The sequence below is a fragment of the Nilaparvata lugens genome, chromosome 4, assembly GCF_014356525.2.
Source record: "Nilaparvata lugens isolate BPH chromosome 4, ASM1435652v1, whole genome shotgun sequence".
Lineage (NCBI taxonomy): Eukaryota > Metazoa > Arthropoda > Insecta > Hemiptera > Delphacidae > Nilaparvata > Nilaparvata lugens.
The window spans coordinates 26,807,923-26,828,274 of NC_052507.1; the positions used below are offsets into that span (position 1 = coordinate 26,807,923).

The following is a 20,352-nucleotide window of genomic DNA, read 5'->3' on the forward strand; positions in this document are numbered from 1 at the left end:
TAATAATACTTATAATAGTGTATTTATCAAATTGAAAATTGAATTCATAATATTTATGTACTAGGAGAAACAGAAGAAAATTGCATTTTTGGAAATAAACTAGAAGAAACTTAAACTATGGCATTAAATACATTGAATTTTTATTGCATTTTCATAATTTTTATCAATACTTTTTTTGTGTTTTCAATATTATGTGCTTTAAAAAACTTCAGATCCTTCTATTACTGAGACTGGTCATGAGAAAAACAAATACAATTTACGTATTAATATTCATAAAGTTCAAAATACATCTTAAATTGGGAAAGTCATAAACAACATTGACAAGATAATGTTAACTTAAGCTAAAGTAATAGAATTTGCAAAATTAAAGCACTGGTCAAAATAACCGGAAGATGACAATAAATTAATAAGTAAGGTGATCATCATTTGATAAGACTTATCAACAGGTGGTTTCGAAATAAATATTATTTTTATAATGGAAGAGGAATTACATCAAAATTTTGTTATAACAACAATGGAAGAAAACTTGTTAGTCCCATAAACCTCAAAATACATTGCATACGTGGATCTAATGCTTCAATGTCAAGAATCAAAGTGTATGTTTGCAACTCAAGCAATGGAATGTTCTAATTGAAAAATGCTGGCTCCAGATACAGTAATGCTGAGGTGCTGCCAGTCTTCACCTCAAATTTCACTAGTCAACATAGTTAATTCATTAGTCCAATGTGGAAATGCTTCAAGAATAGCACTTATTATTGTTGTTAATATGATCAACACATCTACGTGATTCTGTAAAATCGAAGTCACGCTCACCGTGTTTCCAGATGTCGTCAATTTTCTAATCAATTAGCCTACAATTTTCAGATAAGTATAATTCATTCCAACTATAACGAATAAAAATTATTTCAACGATGTGACAGAAGATATTTCTTTATTACATACATTTTATCTTTGTCAATTGTTTTAAGACTTGCCATTTGGTGTTATCGTATATCACTTAATAATGTAAGACGATTACATTGGAATTAATACTTTGGATAATTCGATTACGTAATTATTAACATGTTATAATTAATAATATCAAGTGGCAACTTGGATTTGAGTTTACCAATAATAAAGAATCATTATTGCATGAGTGTAATTTTCAATTACACTAATAATAGGAGTTTGAATTGCAAAGATCATTACACTACCAATAATTTATGGTAAGCAGCACATCAAATTACATAAATTAGTGATAGATTCTCTTAATCTTTAATAATCTTAAGACACTATAACCCGAATATATTAAATACTTCAATTTGATAGTATCAAAGATCAAGTGAGTATTATAATGCTCAATGACCATTCTGGCAGCTTAAGTTTAAAAGATGGAGGAGTAATTTAACAGCCGTATTTTACTTCATTAACAAGAATAATAACATTACTATTAAATTATTAATCCACTTGATGAATGAGGAAAATACTGGTGATTCAATATTATTCTAGAAACTTATTTACATTATACTTATGCATACGAAAATATTAATTAAAAGAAGCACTTCATCATAACAAATTTGCAACGTTCCAACGACTATTACGGTTGATTAATAGTTACTTACATCCCTTATAACTTGTTTCTCCATTAGTACATAACAATACGGCTAATAGTAACAGCTGATTGCGGAATCATCTAAGAGTAAAACAATGCCATGTCTGTACAATCTTCCAATACAATTCTATAGTTGACCCGCTTTTTAGAGAAGCATCTTCTAATATTCTGTGTCCTATGTTCGGTGATACATCCAATCCTTCTTATAGGGGCACCCTGGAGTGATAGTTGTTGTCTTTGATCAAGCCGCCATCGCCTTCCGACACAAAACGTTTGCGGCTTCTGCAATCGATATGAGTAAATATTAAATATATTGCTGAGAAAAATGATTTCTTTCTGGTGTAAATGTTGTTGCAACGAACTGGCAACAGATCCATAACTACTGTAATAGTGTTTCAGAGCTAATAATTATTCAAATCAATTGATTTGATCATGTTGGGCAAAACGTCAATGTCACGTTGAACGTTCATAAATAATGTTCCTCATAATAATGATACAGTATTACAATACATGCTGTAAACTGCATTATGAAATTGTATTAGGCCAATACCATTTTAAGCTAATGAGGATAATACAGATTAAACCCCTTCTCAAGATCACAACTAGTAGTGACCTATATTATTCATATACATGCTTATCTATACATTGAATGTAACGATTCAATATAATTAAAATATAAAATTAGTTGAGACTTTGAGGAAATATCCGTTTTGCCAAATTGTGCGAAATTTCAATCGTTTCATGCAAGCCCATGTGACTGGATGTATTTAAATTAGCAACTCTGCATCGACTGTGTTGTCCAATTGAATCAGGACTACCTTTATACTACCGGACCTGAACCTAGAGAAAAATGTCCTAGAAAAATATAAGAGGTCCTGATTGAATACATCCTGTCATACGGGTTTGCTAGAAAATATTAAAATTCGGCAACATTTTATACAGACTAAGATACTTCTGATCAGCTATTCTTCAGATAATAGGCATTATTTTCAATCCCACATAGAGAATAAAATATTACTTCCTAACCAAACTGAATACCCAACGTAGTGTTCACTTAAAATTATACAAAGTTCCACTTGCTGAGAACTTGTATACAATATCTTTTACTTATTGTGGATGATGTCCACAAGTACTTTTAGTTTGTGCTGCGTGGGTAATGGAAATTGTGTTGATGATTTATTAGATGATCAAACGTTCATGCTACAGCGGGATTCGAACATACGACCAGGTAGCACTAGCAGACTGAAAGGTGCAACTCCTTAAGCTGGGTTTTCGTTTGTGCGTAAATGACATCGTCGACCATGACAGGGTGAGGATCTCAGATTGGGTAGATTAAAATTTTGCTAAATAACCTAAAAGATTTTGTTCAATTATGTGTCAATGGGGGAGGTTGAGTTTATACTTTTAGATGACAATATTTTTATATTATTAGAAACGATTGATTCTTGAATGATAAACACAAATAATGAACAGTTATTTGATCAGCTGTTTTAGCACACTTAAAATTTGGACAATATGAATGTCAACAAAGCTTGTACTCGTCGACTGCGGAAATTAACGCACAAACGAAAATGCACCTTTCGGCTAACCTTGCCGACGCCAAATCATAATATGATCAATTCAAAAAATTGAAAATTAAAATAGGATGAAGATCGAATAATAAGTAGGAAGAAGGTGACATTACCTGGTAGGCATTCGACGGACAACATGGTCGGGTAAAAAGCCAGCTTTCTGGCATCTCTCGACAAAACGCTCGAGAACAGTACTCGCCAATGGCACATCTAATATTATGTCCGGCATATCATCGAACACACGAATGAATCCCTGCAAACATCAACAGAAACATGCACTTAACAAACACTTCTAAGTTATTATTAAACAAATAAACTATCATCAGGAGTGCAGAATTGGATGAAACCGAAAAAAAATTGATGATGGACTAGTAACAAAATTAATTTATCCAAATTGAACGTGGCAACAAATTAATCATAATTATTCATAAAAATAAGTAGCGATTCAGACAACAAATTGTTCAGATACTGTAATGAATATATTCGATGAAAAATCGTTAATCAGATTCTTAATAATAATTATAATTATGAAAAGTATGGCCTTCTATTTTCATAATTTTAATAACCAGATTAGAAGGTGAAAGTAAAATTTTCTTGTGATGAGACGTCTACCCAATATAATCTATAAAATCAAGTAATTGTTTATAGTAAGTAAAATTGGGAATTACGAGGCGATCATCTGAAAGGATCTCTTTGCCAATAAAAGCCAAAAGCATAATAATCATAAATGTTGATATAAGTAGTAATCATAGGCACTTGCAGTAGGTCTTGGAGATTATTAATCCTTGGTTTCATTTGGATTGAGAGCTAAAGGTTATGACATTCAATGAATTATTAAGGTAGGCGCACACAGATCATCATCGGACGGATCGGACGATTAGATTTTATGCATTGTATTCAATTGGAGTGCGCATACCTATACGATGCGGATAGGTATGCGCGGATAGGTATGCGCACTCAAATTGAAAGCAATGCATCAAATCTAATCGTCCGATCCGTGCCGTCCGTCCGTCCGTCCGATGATTGTGTGCGTCTACCTTCAAGGGCCGGTTTCCGAGCTCGGGATTTAGCTAAGTTCTAGACTTTAAACAGCTGGGGTCAGAAAATTGGCTTCCCGAAACGGGGCGTAATCGTAGTCATAGTCAAAGTCATGTTCAAATTAAATTATAAGATAAGATAAGATTCTTTATTTCGCATCCAATTTACAACAACAGAACAGCGCACAAAACTAAAAAAAACTAGAAATTTCGAAAAACTAGAAAATTGAACACAAAATAAAATAAAGAGAAAATTTCAGCTATTTTGAATTATTTATTAATGTTTCATTTTGTCAAGGAAAAACGTTTCCAATTATAAAAATGAGATAATAAAGATTGATTTTGCTGCAACTATTTACTGCGACTACGCCCCGTTTTGGAAAGCTAATTTTCTGACTCCAGCTGTTTAAAGTCTAGAACTCACCTAAATCCCGAGCTCGGAACCACCCCTAAAAGTTCAAAACGCATTTCAACTGATAAAGATGAAAAATTATCAATGTTATGACCACTGAAATGAATAATAAAAACTTACACGTTCCATCATATCCGGTGTGATAATAATGGCATCACTCAGTGATTTCAACAGCTTACACATTTTCTCTTCAACATGATTGTTAATGGCTTCCAAAACCATTACGATTGCCTGCGAATGAGCAATAACACACAATTAATACACAAGTGACAATAAATTAATTATAATAATGACGAAGAACTCCTCTATTAAATACAAAAGCTTCTTTCTGTTTAATGTTCAAGGCATATTTTGTACATCACTTATGCTTTAAATCAAAGTTTAGAGCAAGGTTATTATTAGAATACCTGGAATTCTAATTACCATGGTTTAGAGTAGAATTTAAATGAATAAATATCTATTCAAAAGTAATATTATCGGGGTTTGCGTATGAATTAATTTTGAAATACAATACTCGTCCATTTGATGTAAGGTTGTTGATTTCAATTAGTTGTACAAATAAATGCATGAGAGTCTAGCCAGACAACAAATGAATATAAATGCGAATTAGTGATATTCTCATTCTAAGCTTGGTTATTAATTCTAATTTCGCTTAAATTTTCAAAATGTAAAACAATTGAACAAGTTACAGAATCGAAGATCACAGGCTCTGGTAGTAGATGCTGAGGTGGTGAGGGAGGCTAGGCTTAAGCTGGGCAGTATGGGGATTGCAGTGGTGGGGGGATCGTCCATGAGCAATGTGCTGGACAAGTCATTTCAACTTCCAGTCTACCTATTGTTATGGTTTGGAATGACATAGGTCAAGTGAAAGAAAATCCATCTCCAATATCACCTACAAATTATCCATGCTAAGTCAGAACAGAATAATGTGCTTGATATTCACTTTCTCTTAGGTTCTCTTAAATTTATAATTTAAATCTTATCTTCATTTCTTGAAAGATATTGATTAATATCAGGAATACAAAAAAATATTATTCTCTTTATTCGATGTATGTTTCAATTTTATTACCTGGAACTGGATTGAACATTTTTTCAGCACAACGATTTTTAAATACCAATCGTTTTTAGTATTCTTTTCTTTTGTATAGAAAGCTGATAAATAAGTATAAATTATAGAAATTGACTTTTTAAAAAACTACAGCTGGGAAAAACTGCAACAAGACAATGGAAAATGAGGAAAGTTTTGATTTTCGGGTAAAGAGAACCTAAGGGAATGGTAATATTTCTTCATAATTAATTTTTATAATTATTAATGAATGGAGAATAACATAAAGGTAGTGCTACTGAGAGTAATATATGATTATTTGAAATCTCTAAAAAAGGATTGGACCGATTCGGAGGTGAAAAAGACAATAATTTAAAAGTAGATGAATAGGTGATAGGAACTAATTAATGAGAAGGAAGGTTCCTTGAAATTCAAAACCTAATTTTAAATGCATCTAATCTGATGATTATAATTATTGTATTCGTCATACAAATATTGGTCCAATAATTCGTGCTGACATTGATTTCATGAAGAGACTCATTTGAATTAGTTGAGTGAAATGAGTAAGTACAATACCTCATAGACAAGTTCATGGTGAAAGTGAGGAACTTCGAGTTCAAAGAGACAACGAGTCGCCTCTTTCAAGTCTTGTGAGGATATGTACTCTTCGAGCAGCAGATGAATCTGCCTAATAAGGTACTTGACAGGCCTGAGGCCCCCACCGACGCCCCACACATTGTCCAGCCTAACCAGACCGTGCTTCATCGAAAGCAATGTATCCGCTCGAACTAGAGCGTCACTGCAAAAAGCACCCAAATCAATCAATCTCTACACCATCACACAAAATACAACTTCAAACCAACTAAGAGATCACACAAATAATTATGTAAGTGGATGACTAACAACTCTTAATGACTCTTGATTTCACGATTTTTTTCATTAATCCAAGGAAATATATCTACGAAACGTTATTCCTAATTTGATTAGATTAACTTGTGATTTGTTCAATTTTCAGAAATACAGATAGTTTATATTAAACAGATACAGTTAATACAGACAGTAGTAGTTTGCCACTTCTGGAACTTCGGTAAACTTCGGCTAAGAAGGAGCATGGCAGATCTACGTAATGAGACGGAACCATGCTCAAAAATAGCCATTAATCCTCCCTTCTAAATATTGTTTGAATTATCATTATAGTAAAATTGAATTCGTATTAAATTTTCGTACTGTTCAATTGGAAGATTTGTTGTATTTTTCCATTAACTCACGCTTAGCCTATTATTTCTTCCAAAAAATCTTGTAGTAGATGTGAAAAAATACAGTATTGTACTTGGTCATTTTCAAATGTATTTTTCTGAAAGAATATAAATTATTGATTGAATTAAGATTGAATAAGAAAGATACCATTGATTGGATGCATACTTTACAGTAGCTGTTTTTCGAATTCAAAGATGAAGTTCACGAGCATGTTGATCTGAGTTATGGAGTCTTCTCTCCTCTCAATCTATTTTTAGATTCAATAAGTGGATTTATTTATTCATACAAGCAAAACATTTGCAAGGCATATGCAAGTTGAATGAGATAGGTGATGATGTTATGTATACATACACAGCATGCTGAGAATCAGCTTTAGCTTTGTACATTTCGATGACTTTTGGTGGGAGGCAGTCGTCGGCGATTGCGCGCGCCAAGAAGTTGCCCAGGGCCACTGGCGCATCCGGAGTGTCCAGGATCAGATCCGGAAGATTTTTCAGCAGTTTATCAAAGGCTGTCAAAGGAACAAGAATAATCATTACACTATAAAACTCACCATCACATGAATAGAAATATAAAGTAAATCATTAGTTTCCCATTTGATTTGAATACAACCATCAAACGACTTGGGAATAATGAGATTGCAGCAATCAAAATTTTATTTGAAATATCACTTTGATAAATCTATAAATTATATTATAAAATGCAAGTTAGTCGCCAGTAACAAACAAGTTGGGGATTGGTTCAATCAATTATATCAGATCCTGACATTCATTGATAAATTCCTGATTCATTTCCTGGATATGAAAAAGAATTCCAATAATTAGGTCTATCAACTTACCAGTGACATAATCTTTCGGCTTGACTAAATGAGTGTACATATCTGAAATAAGTACAGATGCCATTTCCCTATGTGATGGCTTGTGATCCATGGCGATTTCTATGACAAGCATTGGAATCTGAAATACAGATAACGTGAGGATCAATTGAAGGCAACATAATATACCAAAAGTTCAAGTATGATAAGAAAACAGAAATATTTGAGATCAAACTTTTAAAGCAAAATAAATTATACAATTATTACTATACTTGACACTTACATAGAATCCCTGACGTATTTTGATTTTATAATCTGTCACTACCCTTATTCTAAGAGAAAAAAATCTTCATGAATATTTTGGATGCCATAACAAATTATGATAAGATATAAATAATAATAAACAGCAAATTTCCTGAATTTAATTAGTGAATATGTACGAGTTATTTTATTGATTAATTTAATTAGTGAATATGTATGAACAATTGAGGCGGTATACGGAAAAAGGGCACATAGAACTATTTATGCCCTTTTTCCGGAGTTTGCTTTATTAGATCGGCCATCTTGTTATGCATATAACCTGAAAATCTCAAACAAAAATCTTGAAAACTGATGTTAGTACAACCGTTTATAAACAGATGAGTCAAGGAGGGATTTGGTGGTCAGTGAGACTATTGCTTCCTATGTTTATGTCCAAACCTTCATCAAAGTCAAACAAGTTCACTATCATGAACTATTTTATTATAACGATGAAACAAAATGTTTATTTGATGTGCTCTGAAAACTTCAATAGGTACTATGAATTTCAAAACATTCAAATTCTTGAATGGTCCTGTTCCTGACATCCAACCATAAGTGATGCCATACCCCTATGTTAATAGAATTATAAAAAACTTTTTTACATGTATAACTGTTTAATTCAAGAGAAATATAGCATTTAGCATTGAATAACATGTGTTTTCTAGTTTATCAAACCCAAATTTGTACAGAATAAATTTGTCTTTGGAAAAAGGGCACATAAGACCAATTTTTCAAACATATTTATTGGAATAAATTAGAAATATAATCATGTATCACATTTAATCAACATGAGATCAATATATTGAATTTTGATTTGGTACTAACAGAATGTTTAATTCAATTATATTATTGATTATTAATTTTTAAAATACATTGATCTATCCAAACTTAAATACGATTTCTCAAAACAAAATTTTGCTCTATGTGCCCTTTTTCCGTATACCGCCTCAATTATTTATATTCAGTGGGCCAATAATCGTATTTAAAGCTTGGAAAAGTCTTACTTCAATTGCCTAATTTTTACTACTAAATGAATTAGTAACATTATTACAAATAAAGATTAATACTATAAAATCACCAAGATAAAGTTGTTGAATCAATTCAACTACAATAGCTGGAAATTAAATTTACTTGAAATTTCAATTTCAAAAATAGATGATGACAGACAGATGACAAACAGATGATAGTTGTGTAAAATGAATAATTTGGATATTAATCGATAATTAGGATTCTAATACTGATAAACTTACAAACAGAATACATTTCTTAATTTATTATATTGAATCTCAAGATACAATCTAAACACTATTTCTTATTCAACCTATAATAATTTATGATCCTCTGTAGTCCAGTATAAAATTAATTGAATAATATTGCAACAAAATAAAAATACATCTTTAACTGAATTAATATCTATAAAATTCGATCAGTTGTTTCAATGTATATGAACATGAACAATAGGAGAGCATACTCAGCGTTGAGACATTGAATTACATAGTTCAACGAACCCATGTTTGTATCGGAGAGTGAATCGAGTTGTGTGCTGGAAAAGTGTGTCAAGGATGCAACGCGTCGCGTATCGACTAACACCTTCGCTAGTGGGTTCAACGAATTCAAATGTCATTGGGCATAACGATTCCGCGTTGGATAATCTTTCTAACTCAGAATAGACCAATATTCAGTTTGGATCAGAAATGTTGGTATTCTACTTAGAAAAAGAATTATCTAAACATGTTGAGTTTTTTAAAGGGCGCACGAACAGCGAGTTAAAAATCAAACTCAAACCATCTCAAATATATCAAAGTATACTTGATTCTTCTTCAAATGGATATTAATTAGTTTTTTGATTGAATAAAACTAGTATTAGAACACAACTAGATTCTGGCGATATTCCACTCTCATGTGTCGAATGATCTAATGATTATGATGACTTGTATGTAATGATTAGTATAATCAATCTATCCCATCCTTAAGAATGGAATTAAAATACAAAACTAGAACTTTTAGTCGTGTCTTAGGAAGCCAAAGAAATAATTATGATAGTGCATTCAATCAAAATAAAGTATACGTAATTAGTTATAAATGAGATTTATTATTAATTTCTAAAATAAACTCTATTCAGATTATAGATACAATACATGGCCTCGCCATATTCATATAAAATAAATCCATATTTATATAAAATATTCATAACAATTCATATATTCATAAAAATTTACACCAGTTCATATTAGATACAAGGCAACGACAAAGAAATGTGCTTTTATATCGCTACAGATTTTCATAAGATCGAAATACAGTAGTCAATTGTAAGAATATTTCCAATGATAAAGTACGCACCTATAAACAAAATTTATTTTTTAGTTTATGGTTATTTTCCATTAATTGACATTCTTTTAAAAATGGATTCCATCAGAATTATAAACCTTCCCGTTATTTTATGATTTTTCTATTTTCTTCTCTGATGAATATGACATTAAATGATCAGATTATCCATATGAAAATGTTATAATCTTAGCATAAACTCATTTATAGGGGATTGAAATCATTAGCTGATTTTTGTAAATTTTTAGATGTATCTCACGAATAAAAACTTGCAAACGATTAATTTCTAAATAAAAAAATCAAATTATTCAATTCATATTGAAGTCCTGGTTTTAGATATATGCCTAATTAAAATTTAATACTAATGTGGTTGGGACGTACGAAAGAGAAGTTTATTTATTTATTTTTTGTAATATAAACGCATAAATTCAAGGAATCTACATTGTTATCTTCAAATCATCAGCTAGCAACCTAGGAACGGACCAAGACCGAACTCATCAGTTACAAATGACAACAATAGAACTGGGAAGAATGCCAGATTGTTGTTGTTGTTATTATTCAGCAGGTCCTTTCCTCAGACAAACAACACACGTGGAAATACCTTCAATTTCAACGACCAACACAAGCTTTCAAAAGATAATTGATAATTTCTTTACCAAATCAAAAGGAAATTTTTGAATGATAGCTATCTATAATGTCAAAAATTAAATTATACAAATTGAAAAGTGATGCTTGTATTATTTCCTTACAAGAGGAATCATGCTATCATTTTAATGCGAAAGAAGAAATAAAATCGATTATTCTAATTTAAGAATGGAAAGTTATTCAATTTTCACTTGATTACTGAGGTTATAATTAAAGTGAGTTATCAAATCAGAGAGTAATGAAACAATAATATCAAGAACTAACTGATACCAACCAATAATACAAACTGAAAGAGGCGTCCTATTATGTATTTTTAGAGATAATTGTTACAGTAATATAGTTATGATGTCAATACTGTGTAAACAAGGAGTGGAGGTATAAAAACAATACTGATAACTGTGTTACAATAACGTTGAAAACGTCGTTTGAAAGCAAGAGAGTTATTATTTCTTATCACCATTGGTATTATTAAATTTAATGTTCAAGCAAAAATTATTTCCTATCACCTCTGGTATTATTGAATACTTCCAACAACTTCAAGGAGTTGTTTATTCGAGATCAGTAACATGCTCAGAGAATTAAAAACTATTATTGAGAAATATAATAAATTATAATCCAACTATCTACTAGAATTAGTAAAACATTTTATTCATTCGTTAGAAACAATAATTATAAGTGTGAGACAAATATTTAGTTAGTGAATTTAGTTATTCATAGAGTTATGGAGCCTACTGAATGTTTGAAACTCACCAAATGAGTCTTGGTTTTGAAGTTGAGTTCACTGAGAGCTAACTCGGCTTCTCTGGTATCTCCGTGCTCAAAGTACTCCAGTATGATCGATTCTCCCAGTTTCTGTAAAATAGTTTGTTTCACCAACTTTTGTTTACTCACAAAAATGTATTACTCTTAATTCACTGATTTCTCTAAAAACAAGTTTTTACTGTTGAAGCACAACCAAGTTTTCCCGTAAATAGTTTCTTCCAGAATTTAAAAATATTATCAAATATTTCAATTAAATTTGTTGTAGTTTAATGGAATTTGAAGGAATTTTTAAAAATTTGATTTTATGAATTTGGACGTTTGATAGGATAATTATGTTTGAATAAATGAAATATGGATTTATTAAAATCGAATAGATCATGTCACAAGTTAAAGGCATCAAAATAAAACACATACTTTCTTCTTCGCAGATAATTCCATGTTTAAACAAATTAATTTTACTAATTACTTCTGTTAACAGGACCTTCAAATCTATGCGAATCAAGAATCAATGCTTTACAAATATGTTAAAATGTTATTTGTTATGTGATCCTGCTAATAGATTATATTTTACAATAAAAAAGGAGAGTAATAACTACTTTACTATTCAATAGGTCAATTTGCAAACGCTAGCAATTGCTAGTACTAAGTGATTTTCAACCAAATGCTAGGATTCAAGTCAGCAGTTGCAGTATAATTTAATTTGTACAGTTAGAGCCAATGACTAGTAGCTGGTCACTAGAGGCTGGTTTTTATTCAATCGACCCAATAATAGAGTGGAAGAAAGATAAGAATGCTTGAGAAAAATGATCCATCTTTAATCAGCGATATCCAGATCGGGAGTGGAGCTTTACGACTAATATTGTAGGCCTATTGTTCTGATCATTGAAAAACATTAGATTGATTTTTGCTAGTTGGGTGAAGCTTACCCTCAACTCATCATCGGGAATGATGGCAGTGAATTCGACATCACCATTCTCGAGAGGATCACTCTCGTAGTTGGGATCATTCATGTCCAAATCCTCTCCCATATCGAACAATTCAGAGCCAGGTTTGCCCCATACGCCCTTGCCGCCGGCGCCACCTGTTCAAACACAGCCAACAACAATCTTACTTCAATTATTTCGCAATATCAAGCATATACACAAAAGAGCCCTCGATGGTTTGGTATGTTGTCAATAATTTTCAGTTGATTATGTAGCTGCATCAAACGTTGCGCACACCACTTCTAATGAACCACACTACTGTATATGCTAAGTGGGTCAAAAGTTTGATCTATAATGCCTCTATAATGCCTTACCTGAAAATATAAAAGGGCTGGAGTTGGAAAAAATTAGAATAGGATTGAAGAACCGTTGCTTTTTTACATTTCAAAATTCAATTATTACTTCGCCGGTAATTCGACGGACAATCGACTCTAACTCTAATGATTCATTAGTTTAAACATAATTTATTATAGTAAATTCAAGTGATGATTTTTTGACAAATTCTCATAACGTTTTCACAGGAGATCACTGGATGACAAAAAAAAATGCAAACACAAATTGAAAATTCTCCATCTCCCGTCGCCGTTATGCGTTTCGGTGGTGTGCACAACGCATTATATTTATGACCTATGACTACTATAATTCATATTGATAATTACGCAATCAGTATGAAGAAAACAGCAGAAGTATTCTCAAAAGAGCAGTTATAGGACACTATGCGAGGACTAGATAAATATTGTAAGGGGCACACGATAAATATTAAAGCAAAATGAAGAGGCAAATCTTCATCTCATGATCTTCACTATCACTATTTATCTTTGTACTATGTTCATGATGAAGTGGAGTTATGATTGGATGAGTGGATAATTGTTAGCATCACGGAAATGCATATATTCAATCAAATAGCAATGAACTTTCATTTTCAGCAAAGAAGGAAGGCGCTGTTATGATACGATACATAATTATTAATCATGTCATAACTCACAGGTGAAAGTCTAGAGTTTAGTCTAGACAATATTAGAAGGATAAACATTTCTGGTATATTATTAAATCAGATAGAGGATTGATTCCGCTTCTATACAACAGGCCAGTCTGTTTATTTGGAAGGAGAGCGATATATGTAAGCATAGGCCTGAAAGTTTGTTGATAGAATAAAGGCCAAAACAACCGACTCCTGATTTACCGGTTTGATTCTAACCGGAATTTATAATTACTCGACAAAAGTTAAGATTTGGAATACTCCCATGAGGATACTTACATAATTTCTTTCCTAAAAAGAAAATCTATCTCATTAGAACCATTGATAATATGAATTAACAGATACGTAAACCAATTATCACTTGAATAACTTGTTAGATATGCATAATTGATAGTTATTAAACAATACTATACTTACTGCAATACAATAACAACAATCCATCGTATAAAATTATTTTCATTTCTGAATAAAATCAAAGCCCGTTTCTAGATCAGTGAGTATAGAATGTAATTACATACACTGATAGTTGCTATCATACAAATGAATTTATCATAGAAAAAGCATAAAAACAGCAACAGAGTGCTCCTATTTTCGTAAAAAAATCTTGGCTATAAAGCCCCGTGCTGCAAACAAAGGTTTGCATGGACTATGTAAAGGTACCACATTTTCACTTACTTGACATATATTTGCACGTAAAAAAAAGGTAACTAGAAATGATTATTTCACTCTATGAGCGCCTCAATAAAATTAAAAAGGGTGATTATGATTTTGATAAATACTTCAGTTTCTAAAACAAATTAAGCTATTTATTTCTCAATTAAACTATACAGAAGCACATTTCAATAGAATTGAGGTTCAATTTGACAATGACAAATTGTCTTCTATAATAATATTACAAGACTGATTATCTTTTTTATAATGATAATCATGTTTTTTACAATGGAGCAACTGTTTGAAAAGACACATTTGTTTGGACAAGGCCAACAGAGTGCACACAACATATTCATATTCGATCAGCAGTGTTATTTGTTCAAGACATCAAACTGAAGGTCTGTAGGAAACGTTCAGTTGAATAGACGTGAGCCTGCAATTGATGAGATGTAGAAGCTTACTTTGCTTATATTCAAGTACATTACATAACACAATATTGTAATTTAACTTTTCTCAATCTTTCAGTTACACATATTTTAGTCAAGTATATTATTTAGTGGTACATTCCTCAATTGATATTAATTTGTTATAACTTATATTTGAAATAATCTCACGCAAGTAAAGTAGTAAAAATATAATCAAAAAATAGAGTACACATACAGTATATAGGTTTAAAAAATAGCTGTTGAAGCATTTTATATTTTTAATACAGTTTGTATTTACTTGAATTTAAGAGCATAATATTGAGTTGATCTAATGTCAATGGTTATATTCATATTTTATTTTTTTAATAGCAACGGTTATATTTATAATATTTTCTTTCAATCTGGCCCCCAAGTCATTGAGAAGAATATTCTGTAGCCCTAGAATATAATATACATTATATTAATGTTAGTATGACGATATATCAATTCCTATTGTCTCCAGGACAAGTCATACATGAATGAAAGTTCTTTAACTTCTTCTGAATTGCTCAGATATCTTAAAAAATGCAATAGTCTACAAGAATCAACACATCTATTTGTCAATGATAAGAGAAAGCTGCTTGATAACGAAAACCAATGAACGTGTAGGAATCACGTAGACGTAGCAGTAGTTGGAAATAGATTTCCGTGTGTAACGAATCCACCTCTTCACCCCTCCAAAACAATAATAACCCATCCAACAATATACGACTTCAAAAATTTCAACGAAATACACTTTTTGATTTAAGCTCCTCCTAGAAATTCTAACCGAATATGCCTTTATCGATTATCTTTAAGCTCCTACTGCAAAAAAATTGAATTTACACTATTTTTAGATTTTTCGTAATACGTAATTACTTGTAGTAGGCTACTTATAATTAATTTATGGGCATGAATTTATTAACAAATTTATAACGTATCTCATTAGAGAGTAATAAGCACTTCTTAATGAGTATCTAAAAATGCTAAAAATGTATTTCACTAAAAATGCACCTCCTTTGGATGATCTCTTTGCTGGAGATGAGAGATTGGAACGGGTACACATATCTTGGGGCTCGGGTAACTTCTAACGCTGATCACTACACTGAAATTAAAATTAGGATAGAGAAGACACGTGCTGTATTTATCAAATTGAAGAGTTTACTCATATCAAGAGATGGATCTTCGAATTCGTCTCCTAAAGTGTTATGTGTTTCCAGTTATGTTATATGGCATGGAAGCATGGACCTAAATAAATTATGTGAAAAGATAATACAAGCCTTTGAGTTTTGGACCTACCGCAGAATACTGAGAATCTCATGTAACAAATGAAGAGGTTCTCAGAAGAATGGAAAAATGCCAGAGCTCATAGGTGAAATTAAGGAACGGAAATTAAAGTACCTAGGTCACATAATGAGGGGAAAGAAATATGAAATATTGCACCTCATTATGCAAGGAAAAATAACTGGCAAGAGATCAGTGGGCAGAAGACGAATATCTTGGTTGCGCAACTTAAGGGATTGGTTCCAGTGTACATCCAATGACCTATTCAGAGCAGCTGTGAATAAAATAAAAATCGCCATCATGATAGCCAACCTTCGCCATGGAGACGGTACATGAAGAAGGAGAATGAGTATTTCATGAAGAAGCAATGACATGAAATCATTACTAGATGAGACGAAAGTATAGGCTATATAGTGAGATCTACGTTTGGGAACGATTAGGACTACATAGTTGCCAATTATTTTTGTGTTACCACTTTCTTATAAACTAGATTAAATTAATGACCGATCTGATGTATTCAGCCCAGACGATTTCAACAATTATTTTGTTGAGGCTGCTGGTAATGTGTTGAAGGACCTGGACGAAACAGGCGACCACGATCCAGTTGTTGGCATCAACACCAGAGATGGTGTAAGTATGTATGTGTGGAAGGAGGTTAACCCAAGGAGGATACAGAACATTATCAGAGGATTGAAGAACTCCAAAACACAGGACATTTATGGCCTGTCAACATTTATCTTGAAATTCACAGCACACTTAATAGCAAGACCAATGGCAAGGGCAATAAATGATTGTCTCAGTGTGGGTAAGTTCCCAGATCTACTAAAGATTTCAAGAACAATACCGATTCACAAGAAAGGTGACACCAGCATCCCATCTAATTTTCGACCAATATCAATAGTCCCAATTTTGTCCAAGGTCATTGAGACAGAAATGAAGGTGCAACTCACAGAATTTCTGGAGGGGAACGAAATCCTGGCAAAATCCCAACATGGCTTCAGAAATGGGCGCTCAACTACAAGTGCATTTCTCACCCTGACCAGCAAGATACAAAGTGCTTTGAGGGTGGTGAAGCCCTGGCCCTCACAATGTGCGACCTGAGTAAGGCTTTTGATTGTGTGCCGCATGACTTACTCATCAAAAAGCTTGAAATGTATGGCATGGACCGTGCTGAAAACAATTGTAAACTACTTGCAAAATAGAATGCAAGCTATTTCAATGAAGGGAGCGACTTCAAGAATCAGGAGAGTAGAGCATGGTGTACCACAGGGTTCAGTGTTGGGACCCTTGCTGTTTATTCTCCTCATGAATGATTTCACAGCAAACGAGTAAGCAGTGATTTTTGCAGATGACACTACAATAACAGCGAGAGGTCCAACAAGTGACAAGGCCATTTCAAGATCTGCAGAACTGCTATGCAGCGCAAAAAAGTGGTTCTCAGCAAACAAACTAAAGCTGAATGAGGACAAAACAAATAAGCTACCCTCATTTGCTCACTGCGACGGCAGGAGGCAGAACCGGTCAAGTTGCTTGGCTTCTGGCTGGATGGAAGGCTGAGATGGAGTCACCATGTGTCAGAAGTGTGTCGAAAGCTTTCCAGGGTAATATAACTGCTGAAAAAGCTCAGACATGTGGTAGGCAGGGATAGTTTGTTGATGGCATACGACTCACTCTTTCACAGCCACATCATGTATGGACTGATCCTGTGGGGACATGTACCAGCAGCAAAGGATGTGCTGCTCCTCCAAAAAAGAGCAGTTCGAACATTCACATTCTTGGGAAGTAGGGACCACTGTAAACCTATCTTCAAGGGTATGGGGATCCTCACCATCTACAGTCAGTACGCGTTTTGCTCACTATCACACCTGATGGACAACCAGGAAGACTGGACGAGAAGAGGTGAAATCCACAGCCACAATACGCGCCGAGCTGCTGACCTTGAGGCATCCCACACACGATTGAGCAGCACTTACAACAGCTACCCAGCAGCAGCCATTCGAATGTTCAACAGGCTGCCCAGCAAAGTTAGAAATTTACCAAGAGATAAACTGCTTAGCACAGTGAAGCTGAACGACAGGCCACTCTACTCATTTGCTGAGCTTGAGGATGAGCCCCTTTTTTGAATCAGTTCTACTCCAACGACTAGCCAAAATGGCTACCAACCAACCTTGTTTATGACACTGTCTATCTGGAATCCCCAGTCTCCGACAACGACAAGTATCAAGTAAGTATGGCCTGGTTCTCTGGAGTGGAGCTGCTGATGTTGGACGTGTGCAGCGCATGCAGAAGGGTGCCTTGCGGGTCATCTGAGGGGCTGACAGACTGGCTCATTGTCGTCCTCTCTTTGTTAGATAGAGAACATTTACGGTATTCGCACTCCATAGTTTTCATACCCTTTACAGGACACATGCAAATGTGGATGAGTTTTCATACCTACAATACAAGGGGGAGCCACAGATTAGACGTACCGTACCAGAGACTGAGCAGGACGCGAACTGGCCTTGCCTGTCTATGAGACTAATCAACAAGCTACCATTAGCGGCAAGAGACCTGTCGACCAGACGATATCAGGGCGCGCTGAGGGAAGAACCCATTGTATTCTATCAATTAGACAACACGCTGGTGAGTTCGTATTTTCACTTTCTGTTGTTGTGACTAGCTATATTAGGTATTAATAGCTAAGACGAATGACGTTATACATACCTAATTATATTCTCTATATTATATGTTAATTCTCTAGAATAAATTGGTGCTGCCGAATTGTCTGCGACACTAGTAAAAAATCAACGCAGAACGTCTAAACAGATAAAAACTCGATTTAGTTTGATGCGCACATTACAAATACTAGGATCGTCAACCTAGTCACCGACACAGCCATCAAACATTTTTTACTCGGTACTAATAGCCTACATATAGGCCTATCAGATACATAGGTACTGTATATTGGGTTGTATGTTGTATTAAAGATTAAATACCTACGAATGAAGATTTGAAGATTCAAATATAATTGTAAATATGAGTTGCTTCATAAAGCAAACGTCTATAGAAACACTGAAGAATTATAAACTGAAACTGTCATTATCACTATTACAATAATATTATTGAATAGCCTAATAACTATATTTTTATGACATAAAAAACATTGAAATATAAATTAGTTGAATTAACGTTTTGAAGTAGAAAAATTAAATTTACTGTAATTAATAAATAATGAAATATAATGTTCAAAATAAATACTGAGTGTCAAATCCATCTTGTTGACTCCTGTTAAGAGGGTGAGAATCAAACTACCTATCATACTAAAGGAAGAGATAAATTTTATGTAGATTGTAGACCAATGTTATTTCCATAAAAAATACCTTTCAAATAAAAAATGAAAAGTATAAAAAGATAAATAATCAAGTACAAAGAATTTTCACAAACCTTTCTTCGGCATTCCTCTTCCATACTTGTTCCTTGATCTCCTCGTGTTTTTCCATCTTCTAGTCGATTCAACAACTTGAGCAGTGGGTAATGCTTCCCGAGAAGATTGTTTTGAAGCGCGTCTGGCTTTCTTTTTTAAACGATTGTCAACAGGAGCACTTGACAAATTTTCTTCGCTTTTAGAAAGTTCAGATTTAGGACCCAAAGAAACATCAGGCGATGCGCCATTCATTTCAGCATGGGCACTATCAACTTCAATTTCTTTGTCCATTGTAAAATAATGGATCTCAAGAAATTTGAAGAATGAAACGAATTAAGCCAGTTGTATTTTTAGCTTTACTTAAAAATTGAATATCTTATCAACAATTTAGTAGTGATCACTAGAAGAAAACAATTCAATGCGCAGTAGATTTTTGTAAACAAATACAGAAAAGACCTCCCCACTCGAATACGCACAACAATATGCGATAAACCAATCCAGTGCGTACGTGATGAAAATAGGAACTTCTTATTCATTTTCTTTTTATCTGTGTCTGTATACCTAATCAATTTTAAAATATTCTCGCTTCAATAATTGGAAAATAGATATAACAAACAATTTATAATGAGAACATTTTTGAAAACTAATTGATTTCTCATGTCCAATTCAATAATTATATTTCAGTTGAACATTCACTCTTCTTTCGTTCTATCTGCGATTGAAGATAACAAGTTTATCAAATTTATATTTTCCTTGGAATATATTTCTAAACATCAAAAATAATTTTATTATTAAAAATAAATAAATTTTCTATTAATATAAGTCAAGGTCACGTCCAATGTTTTTATAA

The 20,352-nt window shown here is 33.0% G+C and overlaps 1 protein-coding gene across 1 annotated transcript; it reads right to left on the minus strand.

The window, feature by feature from the left end:
- Positions 1–3: 3 nt before the first annotated feature.
- On the minus strand, positions 4–20,020 carry LOC111050730 (programmed cell death protein 4). Its single transcript, XM_039427215.1, has 9 exons — positions 19,523–20,020; positions 12,686–12,840; positions 11,748–11,849; positions 7,752–7,869; positions 7,265–7,424; positions 6,233–6,455; positions 4,732–4,842; positions 3,276–3,415; positions 4–1,873 (listed from the first exon to the last, which is right to left on the minus strand). The coding sequence occupies exons 1-9, from the start codon at positions 19,791–19,793 to the stop codon at positions 1,795–1,797; spliced, it is 1,359 nt and encodes a 452-aa protein (XP_039283149.1). The 5' UTR covers positions 19,794–20,020; the 3' UTR covers positions 4–1,794.
- Between the last annotated feature and the right edge of the window lie 332 nt (positions 20,021–20,352).

What these genes read in the sequence shown, in the direction of transcription:
- LOC111050730 (XM_039427215.1), bottom strand. Translation starts at nt 19,793, where the DNA reads ATGGACAAAGAAATTGAAGTTGATAGTGCCCATGCTGAAATGAATGGC. An exon ending in ACCATGAACTTGTCTATGAG is followed by an intron (nt 4,843 to 6,232) that starts GTATTGTACTTA and finishes GCTCATTCGCAG; the next exon opens with GCAATCGTAATGGTTTTGGA. An exon ending in GTCCGTCGAATGCCTACCAG is followed by an intron (nt 1,874 to 3,275) that starts GTAATGTCACCT and finishes TATCGATTGCAG; the next exon opens with AAGCCGCAAACGTTTTGTGT.